Source organism: Solanum verrucosum, unplaced genomic scaffold (assembly GCF_900185275.1).
Source record: "Solanum verrucosum unplaced genomic scaffold, falcon-dt-bn FXZP01000261.1, whole genome shotgun sequence".
Lineage (NCBI taxonomy): Eukaryota > Viridiplantae > Streptophyta > Magnoliopsida > Solanales > Solanaceae > Solanum > Solanum verrucosum.
In genome coordinates this window covers 8428954-8447200 of record NW_026019969.1, presented here as the reverse complement: position 1 = coordinate 8447200, position 18247 = coordinate 8428954, and the positions used below count along the sequence as shown (strand labels likewise).

At 35.6% G+C, this 18247-nt stretch overlaps 1 protein-coding gene across 2 annotated transcripts; it reads right to left on the bottom strand.

Annotated features, from left to right (window-relative positions):
- On the bottom strand, nt 1–16358 carry LOC125815328 (cullin-associated NEDD8-dissociated protein 1). 2 transcript variants are annotated; one of them, XM_049494775.1, is made up of 29 exons: nt 16189–16358; nt 14589–14695; nt 14291–14460; nt 12970–13180; nt 11159–11324; nt 10484–10613; nt 9846–9960; nt 9604–9761; nt 9383–9506; nt 9104–9154; nt 8953–9035; nt 7356–7440; nt 7172–7273; nt 6972–7070; nt 6227–6337; nt 6068–6151; nt 5851–5991; nt 5216–5308; nt 4994–5115; nt 4713–4875; nt 4398–4637; nt 3204–3452; nt 2933–3109; nt 2694–2840; nt 2320–2436; nt 1044–1212; nt 758–835; nt 529–667; nt 1–158 (listed from the first exon to the last, which is right to left on the bottom strand). In XM_049494775.1, exons 2-29 carry the CDS (start codon nt 14622–14624, stop codon nt 62–64), a joined length of 3657 nt encoding a protein of 1218 aa, XP_049350732.1. In that variant the 5' UTR covers nt 14625–14695; nt 16189–16358; the 3' UTR covers nt 1–61. The 2 variants fall into 2 exon arrangements, with proteins under 2 accessions (XP_049350732.1, XP_049350733.1); XM_049494776.1 differs by having other exon boundaries at nt 14589–14660; nt 16189–16335.
- Nucleotides 16359–18247: the final 1889 nt, after the last annotated feature.

Sequence of the window (18247 nt, the reverse complement as noted above, 5' to 3'; positions counted from 1 at the left end):
CAAGGAATCTCAAGAACCTTGTTTGAAAATTCTGTATCCTGTGGGATAAACGCTAAGAACATCACTCATTCCTGATAGAACAATACTTGTCCCAGAGTGTGGATGCCTTCCCAATTTCACCCATTAGATTCTTGAGCTTGTGGCTGTAGTCCCCTCCACTGCAAACAATGGGAGCAACAAATACATCATACTAATGTCTGGCAAACAAGGAAGATCGAGAAAAGAAGAGAGGAAAGGAAACAGAAGTATCAAATTGCAACAAGAATATTTTCCTTTTCACACACGGAGATCGAGCTAGTTTATAACTTGTATATTGCACAAAATGCAGTACTACTACTGATGACTCGTAACTTCATTTTGTATGCAAATTCTGCAATATGCTACAGAAGGAAAGAAATGGAAATCTTCCATTTTCACAGAAAGGAACAAGAATATACGAAAAGGATAAGAAGGTAATCCCCCTAAATTCTTGATTCAAGACACGTCTACAAAAGCACAATCATTTCAAGGGACACTAAAGATGCTTACCTGATACGATTTAAGGCTGCAATTGCCCGAAGGGCACTTCGAATCATGTCTTCATTGCGATCAACCTCTTGCTTGACAGCATCCTGTTTTGGTCTGAAATTTATTGTTTTCTGCAGAGGATCCACCAAAGAGTCCAGAACTGCAAAAGCAATATATTGTTAACATAGCTTCTGAAGAAGTAAAACACAAACTAGTTCATTAGAGAAAAAAAGCAGCAAAAAGACTATACCTGCTAATACCGCTGAAGGACACTTATCAGCAAGTTTAGAAAGGATAAGGTGGCATGGCATTTTAACATCATAATGATCTGGGAGAGGAGGCAAAAGATTCAGTTCAGCAGTAAAATTATTGCATGTGAGCGCAGTGACATGTCCAATGATGCTACCCCACACTCATCCCCAAGAAAAAGAGAATTTGCAGACATCAATAAAATCCAATCAAGAATCAGAACACCACATTTGGAAAAACAGAGATAACAATAGAAGAATCAGGTCCATCACAAGCTATCAACTTACCATCCAAACCAGATTGAAGATACGGGACAATGAAAGATGAGGGATTCACTTGATCAAGACAAGTGTCCAGCAAAGTGTCTACACATTCAAAAGCTGCCTTTCTCAGTTCAAGTCCATCATCGACTGTATGCTTGAAGGGACCTAGATCAACCGTTCTTATCAATTCTTTCTGCAAGAGGATAGAAGCATAATCAATGATGGAGAAAGACACCAATCAACTGTTATTAGTGACACTCCCAAAGTACAAGGTTATGAATAATTGATAGGTCCTGAGCTATCTTTCAATAAAGAGACACAATTAATCTAACTTTTAGTCAACAATCACGCATATACCATCCTAAATGATAGGAGGTAGAAGTTTCCATTAGTAGGATCAGTACAGGTTCTCTTTGTTCTTATAAGATAATTGTCCACATATGAGAGGGTTCTGAATTTGAAGAAAATTAACCAACATGGTATGTCAAATGAGGCTGCTAAACAAAAGCAACAAACCTCTAATAAGGTGAATGCCATACTATATATGACCATATGGGCACAAACATATCCTAGTCCTAGTACTTATTTACTTGAGACAGATGCCCATAAGATGATCATGTTCACAAAAATGTACATATAAAGATTAGCAATAAGATCATAGGCAAAGTTTGGCCCATTCCTACTGTTGGAAAGGGTATGCATTGACTTAATTGCATCTTCGACTTTACAATTTATACCAACGTATATGGATATGTGTGACTTGGTTTTAGTACGTTATGTTATCGGCATGCTAGCTGATAATATCCAACAGTTAGTTGTCTTGGTCAATTACCTGGAGATTTGGAATATGATGGCATTATGCTCGTGGGGAGATGAAACAAGCCTACTATTTCATACCACCATCTAACCAAACTTTAAATCTACAGTTATCCATCTCTGACTCACATGATTAGAGCTTCAAATAAGTAAAAATACAGAAGTACAAAGAAAGATGATGTGCTTCATCAATGAATTGTAGATAGTAAATACTTGCTCTAAAAGTTGCATGCAATTATCCTACTACTCGGGAATAAGAGTGTTCAGCAGGGGCCCACAGCTTTAAGACAGCAATCAAATACATATCTCAAAGAACCAAGAGATGGAGTTTTGCCAATGCATGTAAATATAAATTGTGCCAAACTCTCGTACGAACATATGTAGACAAAATGAAGGTGGTGTGCCCCATTTTCAAGTGCCTTGAAATACAACCTAAACTAAAATGCACAAAAAACTGATTAAATTTTAAGGAGATATTTGTCACCTTAATTATAGTCTGATCATAGAGAAGTGGCAAGAGTTCAGGTAGAAGGCCCTTTATCAGGTTAGGCTTGTTATGAGCCGCGGTACTCAAGGCCAGGACAGCTGCACGCCTGACATGCTGCATAATAAACAAAGTATGTGATGAGAAGTTAAATTAGGGGAACATAATGAAAGACTGCAAGAGACATGACTGGTAACAGGAGAACTATAAAGAGACGAACAGCATAAAAGTAAACACAAGAACCACTAGGTTGGGGGGCTTTGGGGTGTGTGCGTGTGTTTAGGGTTGGGGGGGGGGGGGGAGTGGGGGGGTGGGGGTGAACCAGTAAATTGTTTCGGCAATGGAAAAAGTTCTTGACATCAAATTAGGAATACCCGGTCTTTATCCTTTATTAGCACTAAGAAGGATGAAATTTCATGAGACAAGATTTCATCTATCTTCTCTGGTCGCTCAACTATGGAATATTTCACAGCAATTACGACAGTCGCTCTGGTGAATGCTGCTGGATTACTAATCCGATCCTACACAAAAAAAAGAAAAGTCAAATTAGCAGACAGGACACCAAGTCCAAAATGAAATCATTTACAGGTAAGAAATATATCATTAGTTGTACCTTCAATGCTGGAACAAGCTTGCCAGGTTCAATAAGTGCAATTTTTCCCAGGCACTCAGCTACGACATTCCTAACGCCCTCTTCATCACTTTCACAATGATTAAAGAGCAAATTAAGTATTTTATCTACGCTTGAATCCTGGAATTCAGCATTATCCACAGACTGTCTCACTATGACCTGTTGGCAACCACATATCACGATGAGTCCAGAAAGCAATTACCTTGGAGGGAAAATAATTCCTGAAATAAGAGACCATCTAAAATGTAGATACCTCTTTCAAAGAATGGAGCAGTAGGTACTGCTTCTTCTGCTGATTGTCAATTTTGTCTAAGATAAAGGGTAAATACTTTGGTAGATTACCCACAGCAATGTTTCCTAGAGCATAAGAGGCAGCTGACTTTATCTCTTCAAAAGGTGATTGGAAGGACTCGATGACAATATTTTCGATATGGGCATGTGAACTTAAGTCCTTTCTTCTTCCAATTTCCCCTAAACATAGCAAGGCAAGATGTTGCTTGGCCTGAAAGGGATAACTGAACTCAGAAAAACAGGGTTCTCTTACAGTTATTAGTACCATTTGAAGAAAGCAGAAGAAACAATGTCATGTAAATCTGTGTCAGTAGTTTGCCACAACTGCTTACAAAATACAAAAGCTAATGAAAAACAGAAAATGCCATCACATCCGTTTTCCTTGTACGGTTTCGAACACTCCTTCATAGACTAATTTGTAGCGTTTAATTTTCATTTTCTTAACATGTCATGTTAAGAAAATGACATTAGTGTGCAGAGCACACTTGTTATCCACAGTTCAGATCTTCAGTCCTAGATGTGTGGGTAATTTCCTATTAGAGTGTCAAATAATGGTTGAGGATATATATTGTTGTCTCCTTATGGGTGGCCTTAGACAATCTCACTTCATAAGCTAGCTTTTGAGTCAAGTTAAGGCCATGATCAATTCTTTCCTTTTTGCATGGTATCAGAGCCAATCCAGTCCAACCATAGGCGATAGCGGCAAAACATGAGAGAGATGCTAGGTATATAAAGAAGTAAGCTTTGAAACTCTAGTGATACGTTTTATAGCCCTCAAAGCTTAAACACAAAGTGGACAATATCACTAGTGGATTAGATTATTACAATCAGTGGAAGAATGGGCTATTACCTCCTATCATGGTCTTGAGTAATCCTCACGATGAAAGAGGTACCTTCAGGGATTGAGTTAGACCCAAGGTGTATTTTCTAAAGCAGGTAAAAGGTCTTGGATTCAAGTCGCACCGCCACCCACTATCCAAAAAATTGTAGCATGCTTGCCCCACGGAAAAGAATCAAGTGAGGGGGGCATATTAGCGTGTTGAAGGCATACAAAGTGGACTACTCTAATGACTCAAGTCTTTAGAAGAGATCGACATACAATTCAACAGCAACAAACAACTTATTCAAGATGCAACTAAATAAATAAAGGGCCTACCGAATTAGTACTACTATCATCTTTCAGGCTGTCTGTCAACATGTTTACTGTAGAAGAACACTTCCGATCACCAGCGGCAAGACAAAGAACTGCCACACATTGAGCGATGGAAAAGAGAGCCTGTTTGGTAACACCGCCATACTGAGGAGATGGTTTCGCTGTTGAAAGTAGAGAATCTAGCAGAGTATCGAAGCTTGTATTGGCAGAGTAAACCAATGCAGCAAAAAAGTTTTGAAGGGCCTGCATATATTAATAGAAGTGAGTGTTGCATAGAAAACAGCTTAGATCAAAACTGAAACAAACAGAAACAAGTACCAGAAGGGCTTGCCCCTGAAGCAGTGAACTTCTCACTAGTGTCAAGGCTTGAGGAAGAACTTTGCTTCTCACAGTCAAACCCACATTTGCACTTGACCTTCTATCAGCCATTAATGTACAGCAAAGCTCCAGCGCAAGGGCTGTCATGTGCAAGTCTGAGTCACTGAAGTCCAAATGAATCAAAAAGTGAGAAGATATTGATGACACAATTTAAGATTGAAATATTGTAGGAACATATGACATGTGAAAATTAGTCAATCAAATGAATCATAAATACAAACCTTATTAGTGTAGAAAGTTCCATAACAATAACTTCATACGCAGCAGATCCAATTTTATCACCATAAGCAACAATGAGGGTGTTCAAGGTCCCTAGAGTAGCTTGTCTGAGAGCTCGATTGGCCTACCCTCCAAAAGTAGCAAAACTGTTGAGACTTCCTCATAATATAAAATGCAGTGAATTTTTTCCTAAGAAGTTAACATTTGAGAACATCTAGTTTCACCTTGCGTAAGAATGCAGTTAACTCAGAAATCACTTGCTCGATGACACATGAGAGGTCTAGGTGCAATGGAGAAGCAGCTATGACAGCAAAAGCCTGCAAAGAAGGTATGCACTCTGAGAAAATTTCAATCAAATCAATGCAACCAAAGCAGCATGTAATTTAAACCACTTGCCATGGGAAGAGCAAGAATATTGGCAGTACTGAAGGTCGGAAGTCCTGCCTAGGAAACGGTGAGAGTAGAGGGGAGGGTAAAGTATAATACTGTTACACAAGGGATACTTCTCTTTTCTGGCCATACCAACTCATGAGCCAAAATCTTACATGTTCATTTTCCCTTTTTTTGGTTGAAAGTAATAAGTTAAATTAACAAAGCATCAAGAAGATGCAAAAGTTAACATCTTAAAATGATCATTTTCGTTGATCCTATAGTTCCTGATGTACAAGTAAAATTGTTGAATTGTTTTTTTTTTTTCAAAAAAGAGCTACACTCTATCTTCAAGTACTTGTACCATTTTTTCCAATTTATATTCAATTTTGTGATTCAGGTCTACCTGATGAGAAAATAGATGCCAAAAGCTCAAGACAACCAAGTCATAGATAGAGTTCAATCCCTAAGAAGTTAACGTCAAACAAACCTTGACAGCTGTCAGTCTAGTTATTTCATTGCCCATTCGATCCACCAGAACTGGAAGACATGCAGGTAACTCAGCATGCAGGTGATCACCAAATGTTGAAACTACGAGACCCATGCAAGTAATTGCACACTCCTTAACCTCCTGGAAGTCGAGCACGGTTTACATAAACATCAATTTATATAAGAAAGCATTCATTTCTCAAGCAAGCACAACTAACCTGGTCCTGATCTTGGTTTGTCAAACGCACCATGATGGCATTATATATTGGAAGAACATAGGGTTTGAAATCAAAGGTTGAACCCTAAAAGGCAACATAATCAGTGCTTCAGATAGAGCTAATACAAGTTGTTGATTGGCAAAGTAAAAGAAACCTAACCTCAATCTTTGGCCGCAATACCCGTACGAGCTCACCACAAACTCTTAATGCGTCTGCAGTAACTTTGTAATACCGCTCACCAACAGCAGATATAACAGGACTAGTTATAGCCTAGTCAACAAAAACAGAGAGTATAGTCAAAGACAAATCCTTGGCATACAGTTTGTTAGACAGATGATTTCTACTATATGACCATTTATTCCAAGGAATCACAAAAAATTAATTTGAGAAAACTTTCAAAATCACAAGGGGGAAACGAGAGACTTTGCAAGATATAAAGGAAAGATATAACATTATTAGATCATCTCAGCATTGACCAGTGAAGGAATGAAGCCATACAACTACGCTGAACACCCTGTTGAGTGTTGACTATCTTTTCCTTTTTCAAATATCATGGGCTTCTAGCATCTTTTAGGTTAAACTCATATTGTGCATATTTCGAACCATTTCTCAATAAAGGAATTATGTTTTTTTTTCATTTACTATGTCAAAAGTAGGTCACCCATAGATTTTACAACCTTTGACGAAGTGCTACAGGTACACACCAGTCAAGGTATAAGATCATATTTATGCAAGATTACCACCGTTTCTCAACCTTTCTTTGTGTTTTTATGTGAGAAGTAGGACGCCCATAACTTTTAAGCTTTTAAAAACACAGTAATATGAGTTCACACCAGTCCAGGTATGCATTTGATCTGCTAAAAATTAAAATTGTATTAAGCAGATAAGCATCAAGATGTCTTACCTTAATATGTGGGTGGAAAACAGGTGGTGAATGTGATGCTAACACTAATCTTGTAAATATGAGGGCTTCAATCTTTAAATTCGATGTGGAAGATTTGTCCTGTTCAGCACACCAATGACAACATTTAATAGAAGAAAAAATAAATCCAGGAAAATTCACAAAATAAAGCACAAATACAAGCATTAAAATAGACAACTTACACATAATGCCTTCTCAATTCCAGGAATAAGGGATCCAATGTGCTCTGCTAGACAATCAGGCAGGACAACCACGAGTTCTTTCAAAACTGAGAAGGCGCCAACCTAAAAAGAGGGAGATCAGGAAATGTAAAGCCAATAAACACAAAAACAGTAGCAAGGATTGCAGTTAGCAGTAGACACATACCTTTGTCTTGACAGACTTCTCCCGAAGCTGCTTATTTAATGATCTAACAATCTTGGGCACTTCTTGCTTCAATAGCCATCTAGGACTGAATGATACAATGAAAGTTACCATTGAAATCATCATTTATTTGACTTGTCACAGATAATAACATATTGAGACCATCATCAAAGAAGTAAGCATCAGACATCTCCTAGTCAGCACTATATTTGATGAGGTAAAAAGGAAGTGAAATCAGTCCTCATTGAGAGAGGGGAGAAAACAGTTATACCCCAATAAAAGAAGGGAAAACACAAAAATAAATACCATATGGGAATCTAAAAACCTATGTCCTACATATGATTGGGTGCATCATGTCTTTGCTGGCACGATGCTTGAGGCTCAACAGCCACAAATTGTAAACTACTATTAATTTCCATCGAGGTTAAGCCAAAACTATACACTATTCATGGTAACACTGCATCAACGCAGCTATGAATTTTTACAATGCTAGATTCAGATGTTCCAAGTGCAAAAGCATTTACCGAAGTTTGTATCAGTTGAAGAGATTAGAGGTGAGTAATGGTTATACCCTTAGCCTACTTTGACTACGGAAAAAGGTTAGTACGCATAGACAGTGCTATGTGCTATATAAATACTTACATATTGTGCTTTTAATTTTTCTAAGTGGCCATGGAGATGCATCTGGAAGAACAGAGCACCATTGAAGTTGGATTGTTGGATGGGGCTGGTGGCACATGGTGCTTGTCTAACACATGAGGAACATTAAAAAAAGAGGGACTTATGATTGCGGCCAGTGCCCATTGTGCGAGAGACAAATATGAGGATGTCAATCATCTTTTCATCCACTGTGATTTTACCACACAAGTACAACATTTTCAGCATAATGGTGATCAGTGAAATGCCTAAGACAACCAAAGAACTACCAAAAGTGTATTATTGATATAGCACCACAAAAGCGCTGTCCAAAGTATCCTTTCAGAACATTAGTATACTCCAATTTTTTGCTATTAAAAAATAAATCCATGTAAAATGCACCCAATTTTGGTTTTTGGGATTTTGACATGCCCAACATCCTTTCTATCCTTGATCTTACTTCTTTATTTCTGCACTATTCTGTCCAGGCTCAAGTTCACACCAAAAATTGCATATATTTAGATTCTAGTCCTTCGTAAGTGAAACAAGTGTTCCCAAAAGTGACTGATCAGTGAAATGCCTAAGACAACCAAAGAACTACCAAAAGTGTATTATTGATATAGCACCACAAAAGCGCGGTCCAAAGTATCCTTACAGAACATTAGTATACTCCAATTTTTTGCTATTAAAAAATAAATCCATGTAAAATGCACCCAATTTTGGTTTTTGGGATTTTGACATGCCCAACATCCTTTCTATCCTTGATCTTGCTTCTTTATTTCTGCACTATTCTGTCCAGGCTCAAGTTCACACCAAAAATTGCATATATTTAGATTCTAGTCCTTCGTAAGTGAAACAAGTGTTCCCAAAAGTGACTGCCTTACACAGTTGAAGTAAAATGATAACAGAAAACTCAAAATTGAAAGATTTAAGTTATATAAAGAAGCATAAGCAATGACCTTACCTTGATTCATTCAGATCAGTCTGTCCTTTTGTAACATTGCCTGTTTGTCGCAGCAATTCAGTGAATGTACTAAACACATCCATCTGTCGAGCAAGTATTTAGACCAATTAAAACCAGATCGTTTAGGGAATTCAAAAGACTTTCAATTTACCTTAACATTCTCTTCCCTTTCTTTAAACCTATCAATCAACTTTGGACAAGCCTGCAAAAGATTAGAGTCAGCATTATTAATTTATTATGACTATGAGACAAATGGACAGTAGCAGTACACAGAAACATTTCAATTTCAATAAGAATTGAGAGTTACATCAGCGCAACACACTTGAGAGGAAAATCTAATGACAAATAGAGGGTAAACACTAAATCAAACTTCAAATACCTAATAGCTAAAAGTAAGTAAGCCGAAATAGGTCACACTTCCTAGTTATACCTGCTCGTACAGCTTTGATAGCATCTCAGGCCGAGTAACTACCAATGCAGCTAAGCATTTGGCAGCAGCTCTTCTAACCTTCCAACTGACATCTTCATCGTCCGTGTATTCATTAGCACTCTCACTACAACAAAAATTGACAAGTGATTTGATTAGTAAGAAGTCTGCAATGTACAATCCTAATGGGTCTTAGTGAAGCTCCAGAACATGAGAGAACATACTCATCTTCATCTTCCTCGAGAATTTCCTCATCAATATCTTCCTCCATATTGTCAGTGAAGTTGGGATCATAGCTGAGATATTCCAGAGTGAGATGCAAAATTTTATCACAGTAGGAAGAAATATCCCGGGGACACCTTAGCAAAAAGCTCTCAAGTGCCTGGAAAAAAAAAATACTTCAAAACCAAGGCTGCATCTAGGGGTTAAATAAGAACAGAGAAAAAACAATCAATTAATATAGCACCTGCAGACTATATTCACGAAGCTCCTCATCATTTTCAGATGCACTTGTACAGTAGTTAATAAGCAATGGAACTGTATCTCCGAGGTGAGGACCAAAACGATAGCCAACAGCACGGCTGGAATCACAATTTGACAGCTCAAGTAAAAATTAGCCAACAAAACAGATAGATAGTAAAAGAGGAAAGGTCTCCAAAAGTAAGCACCACATCTCAGAGAGAAAAAATAGAGGATCTTGAATGAAAAAGGGACAGTCAAGAGTGAGCATGCATGTGTCAGTTTCACACCTTGAGTCTTTTCTATTTCACGTTTATCTAAGTCCAGAATCTATTTAGAAGTGTCAAAACATTAAAAACTCAGCTGCAAAAGAGTGCACCCAGATAAAAGTCACTCAGCCCTCTTTTGTTTCACTTGATACAAGTCAGCAGTTTCTCTAGGGCAGTGACAAGCACACTGTCCAACAGAGTGAAAAATATTGGATGTGAAATCTGTTAATTGAGTATCCACAATACCTACTGTTGAGAAAAGTACATTGTCCTTGGGCATTTGTCTAAAAGTTATCAACACAAACAAGTAAATAAAAATTAAGTGACATTTTATAGGAAAAAATGCAAGCATCAATTTAAATTTAGGATTTGCTACCTTAAGGCCCCAATCATCTGAATGTTAGTTCGTATCATTTCTGATTTTAAGCTCTTATTGCTTAAAAGGCGAACAACTTCAACTGTAGCCTTCGCAAGTAAATCATCTGACAAACTCGAAGACAGAGATGCTGTAAAAGAAAAAGGTAAAACTGAATTTACTGAAGGAAAAGTTGAAATCTTGGCCACCAGTCCAACAGTACATGATAGTCTATGAAATCTTATTAACTCATGTTCCATGTCTAAAACAGATATTGCAGTTACTATCTCCCAAAGCATCTATGACTAAGAGGATGTTTGGACTGGCTTAAAAGTTGGTCAAACCTACTTTTAAGAAAGTTTTTGACTTCGGGAAATGTTTGGCAAATATATAAATAACTTAAAAATAAGTCAAAAATGACTTAAATAAGTTAGGGAATGTTTGGCAAAGTTAAAAATAACTTAAAATAAGTTTAAAATGACTTAAAAAAAGTTAAAAACCAAAAGTAGGCCCCACCCTACTATTTATTTTTTGACATCCATTTCAGTTTATTTTTTATTTTTTGCCATGAAAGCTACTTTTTTAAGCCAATCCAAACGGGCTCTAAGCCATCAAACAAACCCTGTTTTATCGTGTTACACTCTCCATTCACAATTTAAAACACATCCAATAAAGAGAAGCCAATAACAAAGTTACCTATACATGAAACGGTCTTCTTCCTGACACTAGCTTGATTGGAACTTAGTTGGGGCAATAATGAAGTTAACAATGACTCATGGTCAGTGTCCATCAAATTCCCGTACTTGTGAAGAACATCACATAGTATGTCAAGACATTCACACTTAATCTCGGTGCTCATTCCCTGGAAGGAAGACAACAATAGAGAAACTTATAAAAGGGAAAAAGCAACTAAACATATGTGTGCATTAGAAAATAAACATAGTAAAAGAGTGTTAGTTCCCCGAATATAAGGCTGATAAGAGAATATACAGAAGAATGACAGCATCACTTCTTAGAACAAATTGTGCACGCATTGACAATTCACCTACAATCTTGCCTTATATTAATGAACAGCAAAACACGTCCTTTTTTTGGTTGAAGGCACTTGCAGATTTCTTGTATGTAGAGTGAAAGATTGTTCCCATCTATACAAGAAGTCCCTTTATGTAGAGATTTTTGGGTGGGGTTCATGGAAAATCATCTCTATTTGCATGTTTTTTTTGGTTGAAGGCACTTGCAGATTTCTTGTATGTAGAATGAAAGATGGTTCCCCATCTATACAAGAATTCCCTTTATGTAGAGATTTTTGGGTGGGGTTCATGGAAAATCATCTCTATTTGCATGTTTCTCTTTTTGGTATACTTCTTTATTTGGCACTTTTTTGGCCTAACATTTACAAAATTTAATACTTTATCAAAAAAAAATCTTAATCTTTATTTAGAACACAAAATTAGGCAACAATTATTTAGAACACAAAATTAGGCAACATTGAGTCGTCTAACATCGACATAAGCTCATATGGTAAAGAACGATTTGCGGATCAAAACCTTTTGTCTATGCTTTCCTTTGTCTCAAAGGAACTAGTAAATGATAATACTTTTCTGAGGCAAATTATTCATTTTAACTTCCTTAAGTTATCCTGCACCCAAGGGTTTTGGCCTATTAGTCAATAAAGTGTGAGGACAGCCACAGGATCTCGGGTTTGAATTTCATTGGAGGAAAAAAAATATTAGGTGGTTTCTTCTCATGTGTCTAAGCCTTGGTGGATAGTTAACTCGGTACCTGGTGTAGATAGGAGGTCAGATGCCCGTTGGAATGGTCGAGGTGCGTACAAGACGGCTCAAATGTCATTGCCATAAAAAATTCCCAAGCTGTCCTACATAAGAAGGTGCAAAAACTCAATCCTATATCCTCTTTCCACCTACTAGTCACCAATATAGGTCACATCAAGTTGCCTAGGCCTATCTACTTACTACTGCAGTCAACTCAGAAGGCAATTGGTTGGCTTGATGAGGAAACACCGGGACTAAAAACCAAAACGATATGAACTAATTGAATAACGAACAAGAAATTTCGACCAGAAAGCCTCAAGATCAGAAAGGGCAAATCCAAAATCAAGCATAGGGATGTATATGTTGTAATCTTTCCACGCACCGCAGTTAAACAAGATCATCTAGAGAAGCAAATTTGAGCGATTCCGTTTTACTAAGAGAAGGTAATTTCTGCAGCCAACTGAAAGACAGGTACCCAATGCAGTTCACAAATTCAGGAGCCAGATAAGTATTACTCGTTTAAGTTTATAAAAGAAGAAACACACCATGTGGCATATTACTCTATTTATTCATGAATCATATAAGAAAACAAATGGAAAGGGATAAATTATCCAACTTCAAATGTCAAATTGTTTTGTGAAATAGATCTTCTAACCTCAACTAACAAATGATATGACAAACACAGTTAAAATATTATGTGCAGAATTCACAGTAAAGTTAGCTTTGACAACTCACCGGAGCAGTTATCCCTTTTATTAACTTTGGTGAAATTGAGACAAGTACATTTCTAGCAATAGATGATGAAGGAACTTCAGATACAATAGTCTTCAAAGCTATGCTAGCAATATCACGATGTTGTTCTTTTCCATTAAGAAGTTTATCACAAAGCCTATTAGTCATCTCTAGAATTTGCTGCTCACGAACCTTCTTCGCCAAAGGAGCAAGGCTGAAAAATCAAAAGTAGTCAAGAAAGCAATGATCAGACTGTAATACAATTTTCCTAGGCTTAAGAAATGTTGTAAACCAAGACGATGCATGTCAACGGAATCAGTACCCTACTGCAAAGTATTGACATATTTACAGAATGATATTCACTTCTTCTGCTCTCTTTCATCAGTACAAACAGATTATAAAATTCACAAAGCCTGTGAAATCTCGTAAACAGATGAGTCAATCAAATTAGCAGTCATGTAAGATTATGAACATGATTGGGCATCACAAATACGAAGTGCTGCATACTTGGGTAGCTCAGATTAGAGTGAGTTTACTTTGTCCATTTCAAACTAGAAAGGAACTTCAAAAAGTTTCAACACAGTGGGCATGCAGTAGTAAAAACAATTTTTCAAACATGAATCACATGAAACAAAATCAGAATTTGTCTACTTGCTAAGTATAGCACAAGAAAGTATACCATTGGACTAAATTATCATAAAAGGTGAAACTAAAGAAAAAGGGCCCAGTAGAAATTATCAAATAACGAAATCGGAATTTGTATACTTGCTAAGTATAGAACAAGAAAGTATACCATTGGACTAAATTATCCTGAAAGGTGAAACTAAAGAAAAAGGGTCCAGTCAAAATTCTGAAATAACCCCTAGTTTAAGCATTAGGTATCTAATTTTTTGTAACTTCAGATATTCAGAAAATCACCCCTATCAAACAGGGTTACACAAAACAACTTGAACAGTGCAAATTCCAAACATGTTTGGTCTCAATCCCAAGAAAAATATCAACAAAGAAAGAAAAATAATTAGCAGACCTATGGTGATTATGCAATAGGATCTATAATACGAAAAAGATTACAATCATGTTCGTAAAGGTCAAAAAGAAGCTTCTAGTATCAAGCCAGGAACAGCACAAGAAACAACAAATGGAAAAAAGGTTGAACCATTTAACAAGGAAAATGAAACATTAGGCAGACCTATGGTGATAATGCAACAGGATCTATAATATGAAAAAGAATACAACCATTTTAATAGGGTCACAATAAGAAGCTACTATACCCAAGACAGGAACGAAACGAGTACAAGAAACGACAAATGAGAAAAGGCCAAACCATTTCACAGCCAATCCAGAAACATCACCGGCTGCATCATCAAGCTGCTGCAAAACTGTGCTTGATAACTTCCCTTCAAGATCAGCATCAAGTTTAAACCCCTCTTTGTTCAACTCATTTAGCAAATCAGAAGTGGCCATATATCTGTAGTCCTTGTCCTTGCCTGTCATCTGCAAAATGGAGTCAAGCTAAGTCTAATTGCAAATTTGGATGGAGTAACAGGAATTAGGGCACTGCAAGCAAATGAGTGTAAGAAATGGATAACGAGAGAAAAATACCCATGCCATGAGATGTTTACCTTCTCAAGTATGTTTGTAATGGTCAAATTCGCCATTTTTGGGGACCTCAAAGTCTATGTTTTCCGTAGTCTCTACCAACAGAAGGAAACAATTGCAGTTCAATTGGCTGCGGATGGAAAAGATAATAATGAAAATAAAATGCTAATACAAATAATTAACAATATTATTATTAATATTAAATAACAACAACAATCAGTAATCTTTGCAAATTAGCCAAGTTCCAATTCACAGTATAATAACTCTAACAAGTGTCTTGCCAACATGGATATACTAGTCAAAAGGAAAAAGGAAACCTACATCTCTGACAAAAATTCTTCATTCATCGCAGGAAAAGAAGAGCTCTAAGAGTGAGGAAACAAAAAAAGGAAAAGCCACACACAATACAGCTGAAGTCTAACGCTATGACATAGACAGTGTAGCTACTTAACTGTAGAGCAGAGGAACATACTAATTAGTAATTATTAATCTACATATATTTTAGGAAAAATAAAATAACATCATCCGTCTTATAACAGCAGGCATTCAACTCTTTGTAGATTTTAAAGGAAAAATAATAACAATAAAGAACATATAAATCTCTTTGATCTTAACCAAGTAGTTCACCATTAAAGATTCCACAAACAATTACAACCCTAAAAAGGAGCATAAAAGTAGAGACTAAACCATCACATCAGACAACTATAGCTATAAGCTGCCATACATTCTTCACAAAAGAAAAGGCATAGTAGAATCTTTTTTTTATTGGTAAAAGTTCACATGGACATTGTAAATTCTTGAACATAATAAACCAGTAAGGCAAAACAATATCAATTACATTGTGAATTCCAATCAAGAAACATCAAGAAGTCAAATTCTCAAACATAAACCCTAAGAACCTAAGCCAATTAAAATACAGCGAGTATCATAAGAAAATCTTTGTTCATCATAGGAAAAGAAGAGCTCTAAGAGTGAGGAAACAGAAAAAGGAAAAGTTACACACAATGAAGCTGAATCACAAAGACATTATTAATACTTGAACATAATAAAACCACTAAAGCACAAGAATATCGATTACATTGTAAATTTCAATCAAGAAACATCAAGAAGTCAAATTCTCCAACATAAAATCCTAAAGAACCTAAGATGCAATTACAAAAAAAGCAACAACTATAAGATACCATACATTCTTCACAAAAGAAAAGACATTGTAGAATCTTGGTAAAAAATCACAAACACGTTATAAATTCTTGAACATAATAAAACCACTAAAGCAAAAGAATATTAGTGAATTTCAATCAAGAAGTCAAATTCTCCAACATAAACCCTAAAGAAGCAATTACAGAAAAAGCAATAACTATAGGTACCATACATTCTTTACAACAGAAAAGGCATTGTAGAATCTTGGTACAAAAATCACAAAGACATTATAAACTCCTGAACATAATAAACCACAAAAGCAAAACAATATCGATTACACATTGTAAATTTCAATCAAGAAACATCAAGAAGTCAAATTCTCCAACATAAAACCCTAAAAAACCTAAGATGCAATTAAAACAACAGATACAAAATCTTGAAATCGCAATACAAAATTCCATTAAAAAACGAAAGAAAGCTTACTTTAAGACGAATGCAACACACACACACACACAGAGATTAGTTGGGTATATTGATGCGGAGAATCACTGTATACTGATAAATAGTATCGATCTGTTGTTCCTCTTTCTCCCGTAAAACCCTAGTGAATTTGAGGCTATCGGAGAGGAGAGCCAATATCGGGGAGAGTTCAAGTGAGGAAGTGTTTCTTTCACTTCACGGAGAAGGACCGTATATGCTTTTTATAGACTCGACAAAACGAAATAGATAGACCATTCTGATGTCACTTTGGTCCCCAAAGTTTAATATATCGTCATTAGAACTATTTTTTTATATTGGTATTATTTTTTTGTACTATTGAATTCTATATTTTTTACTTTGCATTTATAAGAGTTTGAGATGGTAAAGTATAAGGAATTTACATTATTAATTAGGCTGCTTATCGGGAGGATAATTATGTTTAATGATTTAGTTGGTTGATTATTGATTTTTAAATATATTAATTCACTAATTAATTGTTAAAATATCAATTGATTTAATAATGAATAGTAGCAATCATCGGACGATTACGCTGTAGTTTATTGTATTCACTTATATAAATACAAGTTTGGAAGAAAATTGGATAAATTTATTTGTGTTTTTTTTTTTATGCTTGCTGCTTTAAATTCAAAAACATTTCAAAACTAATTTTTTTTAAAATCTAATTATAGAAGACTGAAGTCGGTATAGGACGCATGATTATCATAGAATCAGGTGAACGAAAATCATCCATGAGATAATTGGTATTGAAGTGAAACTGATATGGGATTCGAAAAAACAATAAGCAACGTTTGAATTGTGGGAACGTTTAACGAATTAGAGGCATTTATTGGGATAAGTGATGAAGTAGCAGAGACAACGAATTTGGTAGTCATAATTATCCAAATTCATGGAGTGAAGATGAAATTATTGGATGTTCATGGAGTATGAAAATAGCAAGGATCAACGGGTCTTAGTATTACATGGAGTCTTATGAGGTATACTTATTAAATGTTCTTGTATTTACTAACTAATACAGATTAGAAATAAATTATTGTAAATTTGTGTGCTTCTTTATTTACTTGTTATCTTAAATTTGAAAATAGTTCAAGAATCTTTAAAAATATTCCAAGATTAGAAAGCTGAAATCGGATTACGGAGTGTGAATGTCACACAATCAGGTGAACAAAAATGGTCCGTGACAAATATCAACAGCTACGTTAATTCACCCACACTTATTTAACTTCTATACTCTAGGAGTTTTTCATCTAAGATAAATCACTAATTAAACCTTCACTAGACAAGAGAAACATTGACGTTTTATTATGATTAAAGAATGCCGTATCCAACTTATGCAAATACTATCGATCTCATGTTGCAACAGAGAAAAGAAAATAAAGAGATAGAATATCAAAGCAAGTTCACCGTACCGTTACAAGATACAATCTCTAATTCTCATGATATACAAGAGATAATTTTTTAAGTTAGACCAACAAGAGCACAACAATTGCCACCTAATGAGATGAGATAAATGTTTTTAGAGAATGTAGATGAAAAGTTTCGGGAATTAGTGAATGTCCAATCTAAGAGGCGTGTGAAGAAGACAAACCACTACTAAAAAAACAGTAAATTCCGACCTAAAAATTTCTGACCTCCAATGAAAGTCGGTAATTTCTGACTTCTAGAAGTCGGTATTGTTAAAAAGATTTTTAAAAAAAAACTTTTGAAATTCGACTTCATGAAGTCGATTTTTATGAAAAATAAATGTGAGGACTTCCAGAAATCAATATCTTTATATTTATTAATTATTTTTATTAATACAGACCTAAAGTTATTGGTAATACTTGGAAAATTAAGAATAAAATATAATCTTATCTAAATTTAAATATTTTCAATTAACTTTAAATAAATCTTCCTCCGAATGACGATTTTGTATAAATTAAAAAATAAATGAATATATAATACCGACCTCCTATTGTCAGTATTATTTATTAAACGTGATTAATTTTTATTTATCTTTAAATTTAATGTGAAACCGACCTCAGAACATCGATAAATTTTATTT

Bases quoted from the DNA above. Each gene is read 5' to 3' on its own strand.
- LOC125815328 (XM_049494775.1), bottom strand. From the start codon at position 14,624: ATGGCGAATTTGACCATTACAAACATACTTGAGAAG. The intron at 9,961-10,483 runs GTAGCAAATCCT...TTGTGATTCCAG, and splicing joins CAGATGATTGGGGCCTTAAG to CCGTGCTGTTGGCTATCGTT. The intron at 836-1,043 runs GTAAGTTGATAG...CTCCTCTCCCAG, and splicing joins TCTTCAATCTGGTTTGGATG to ATCATTATGATGTTAAAATG.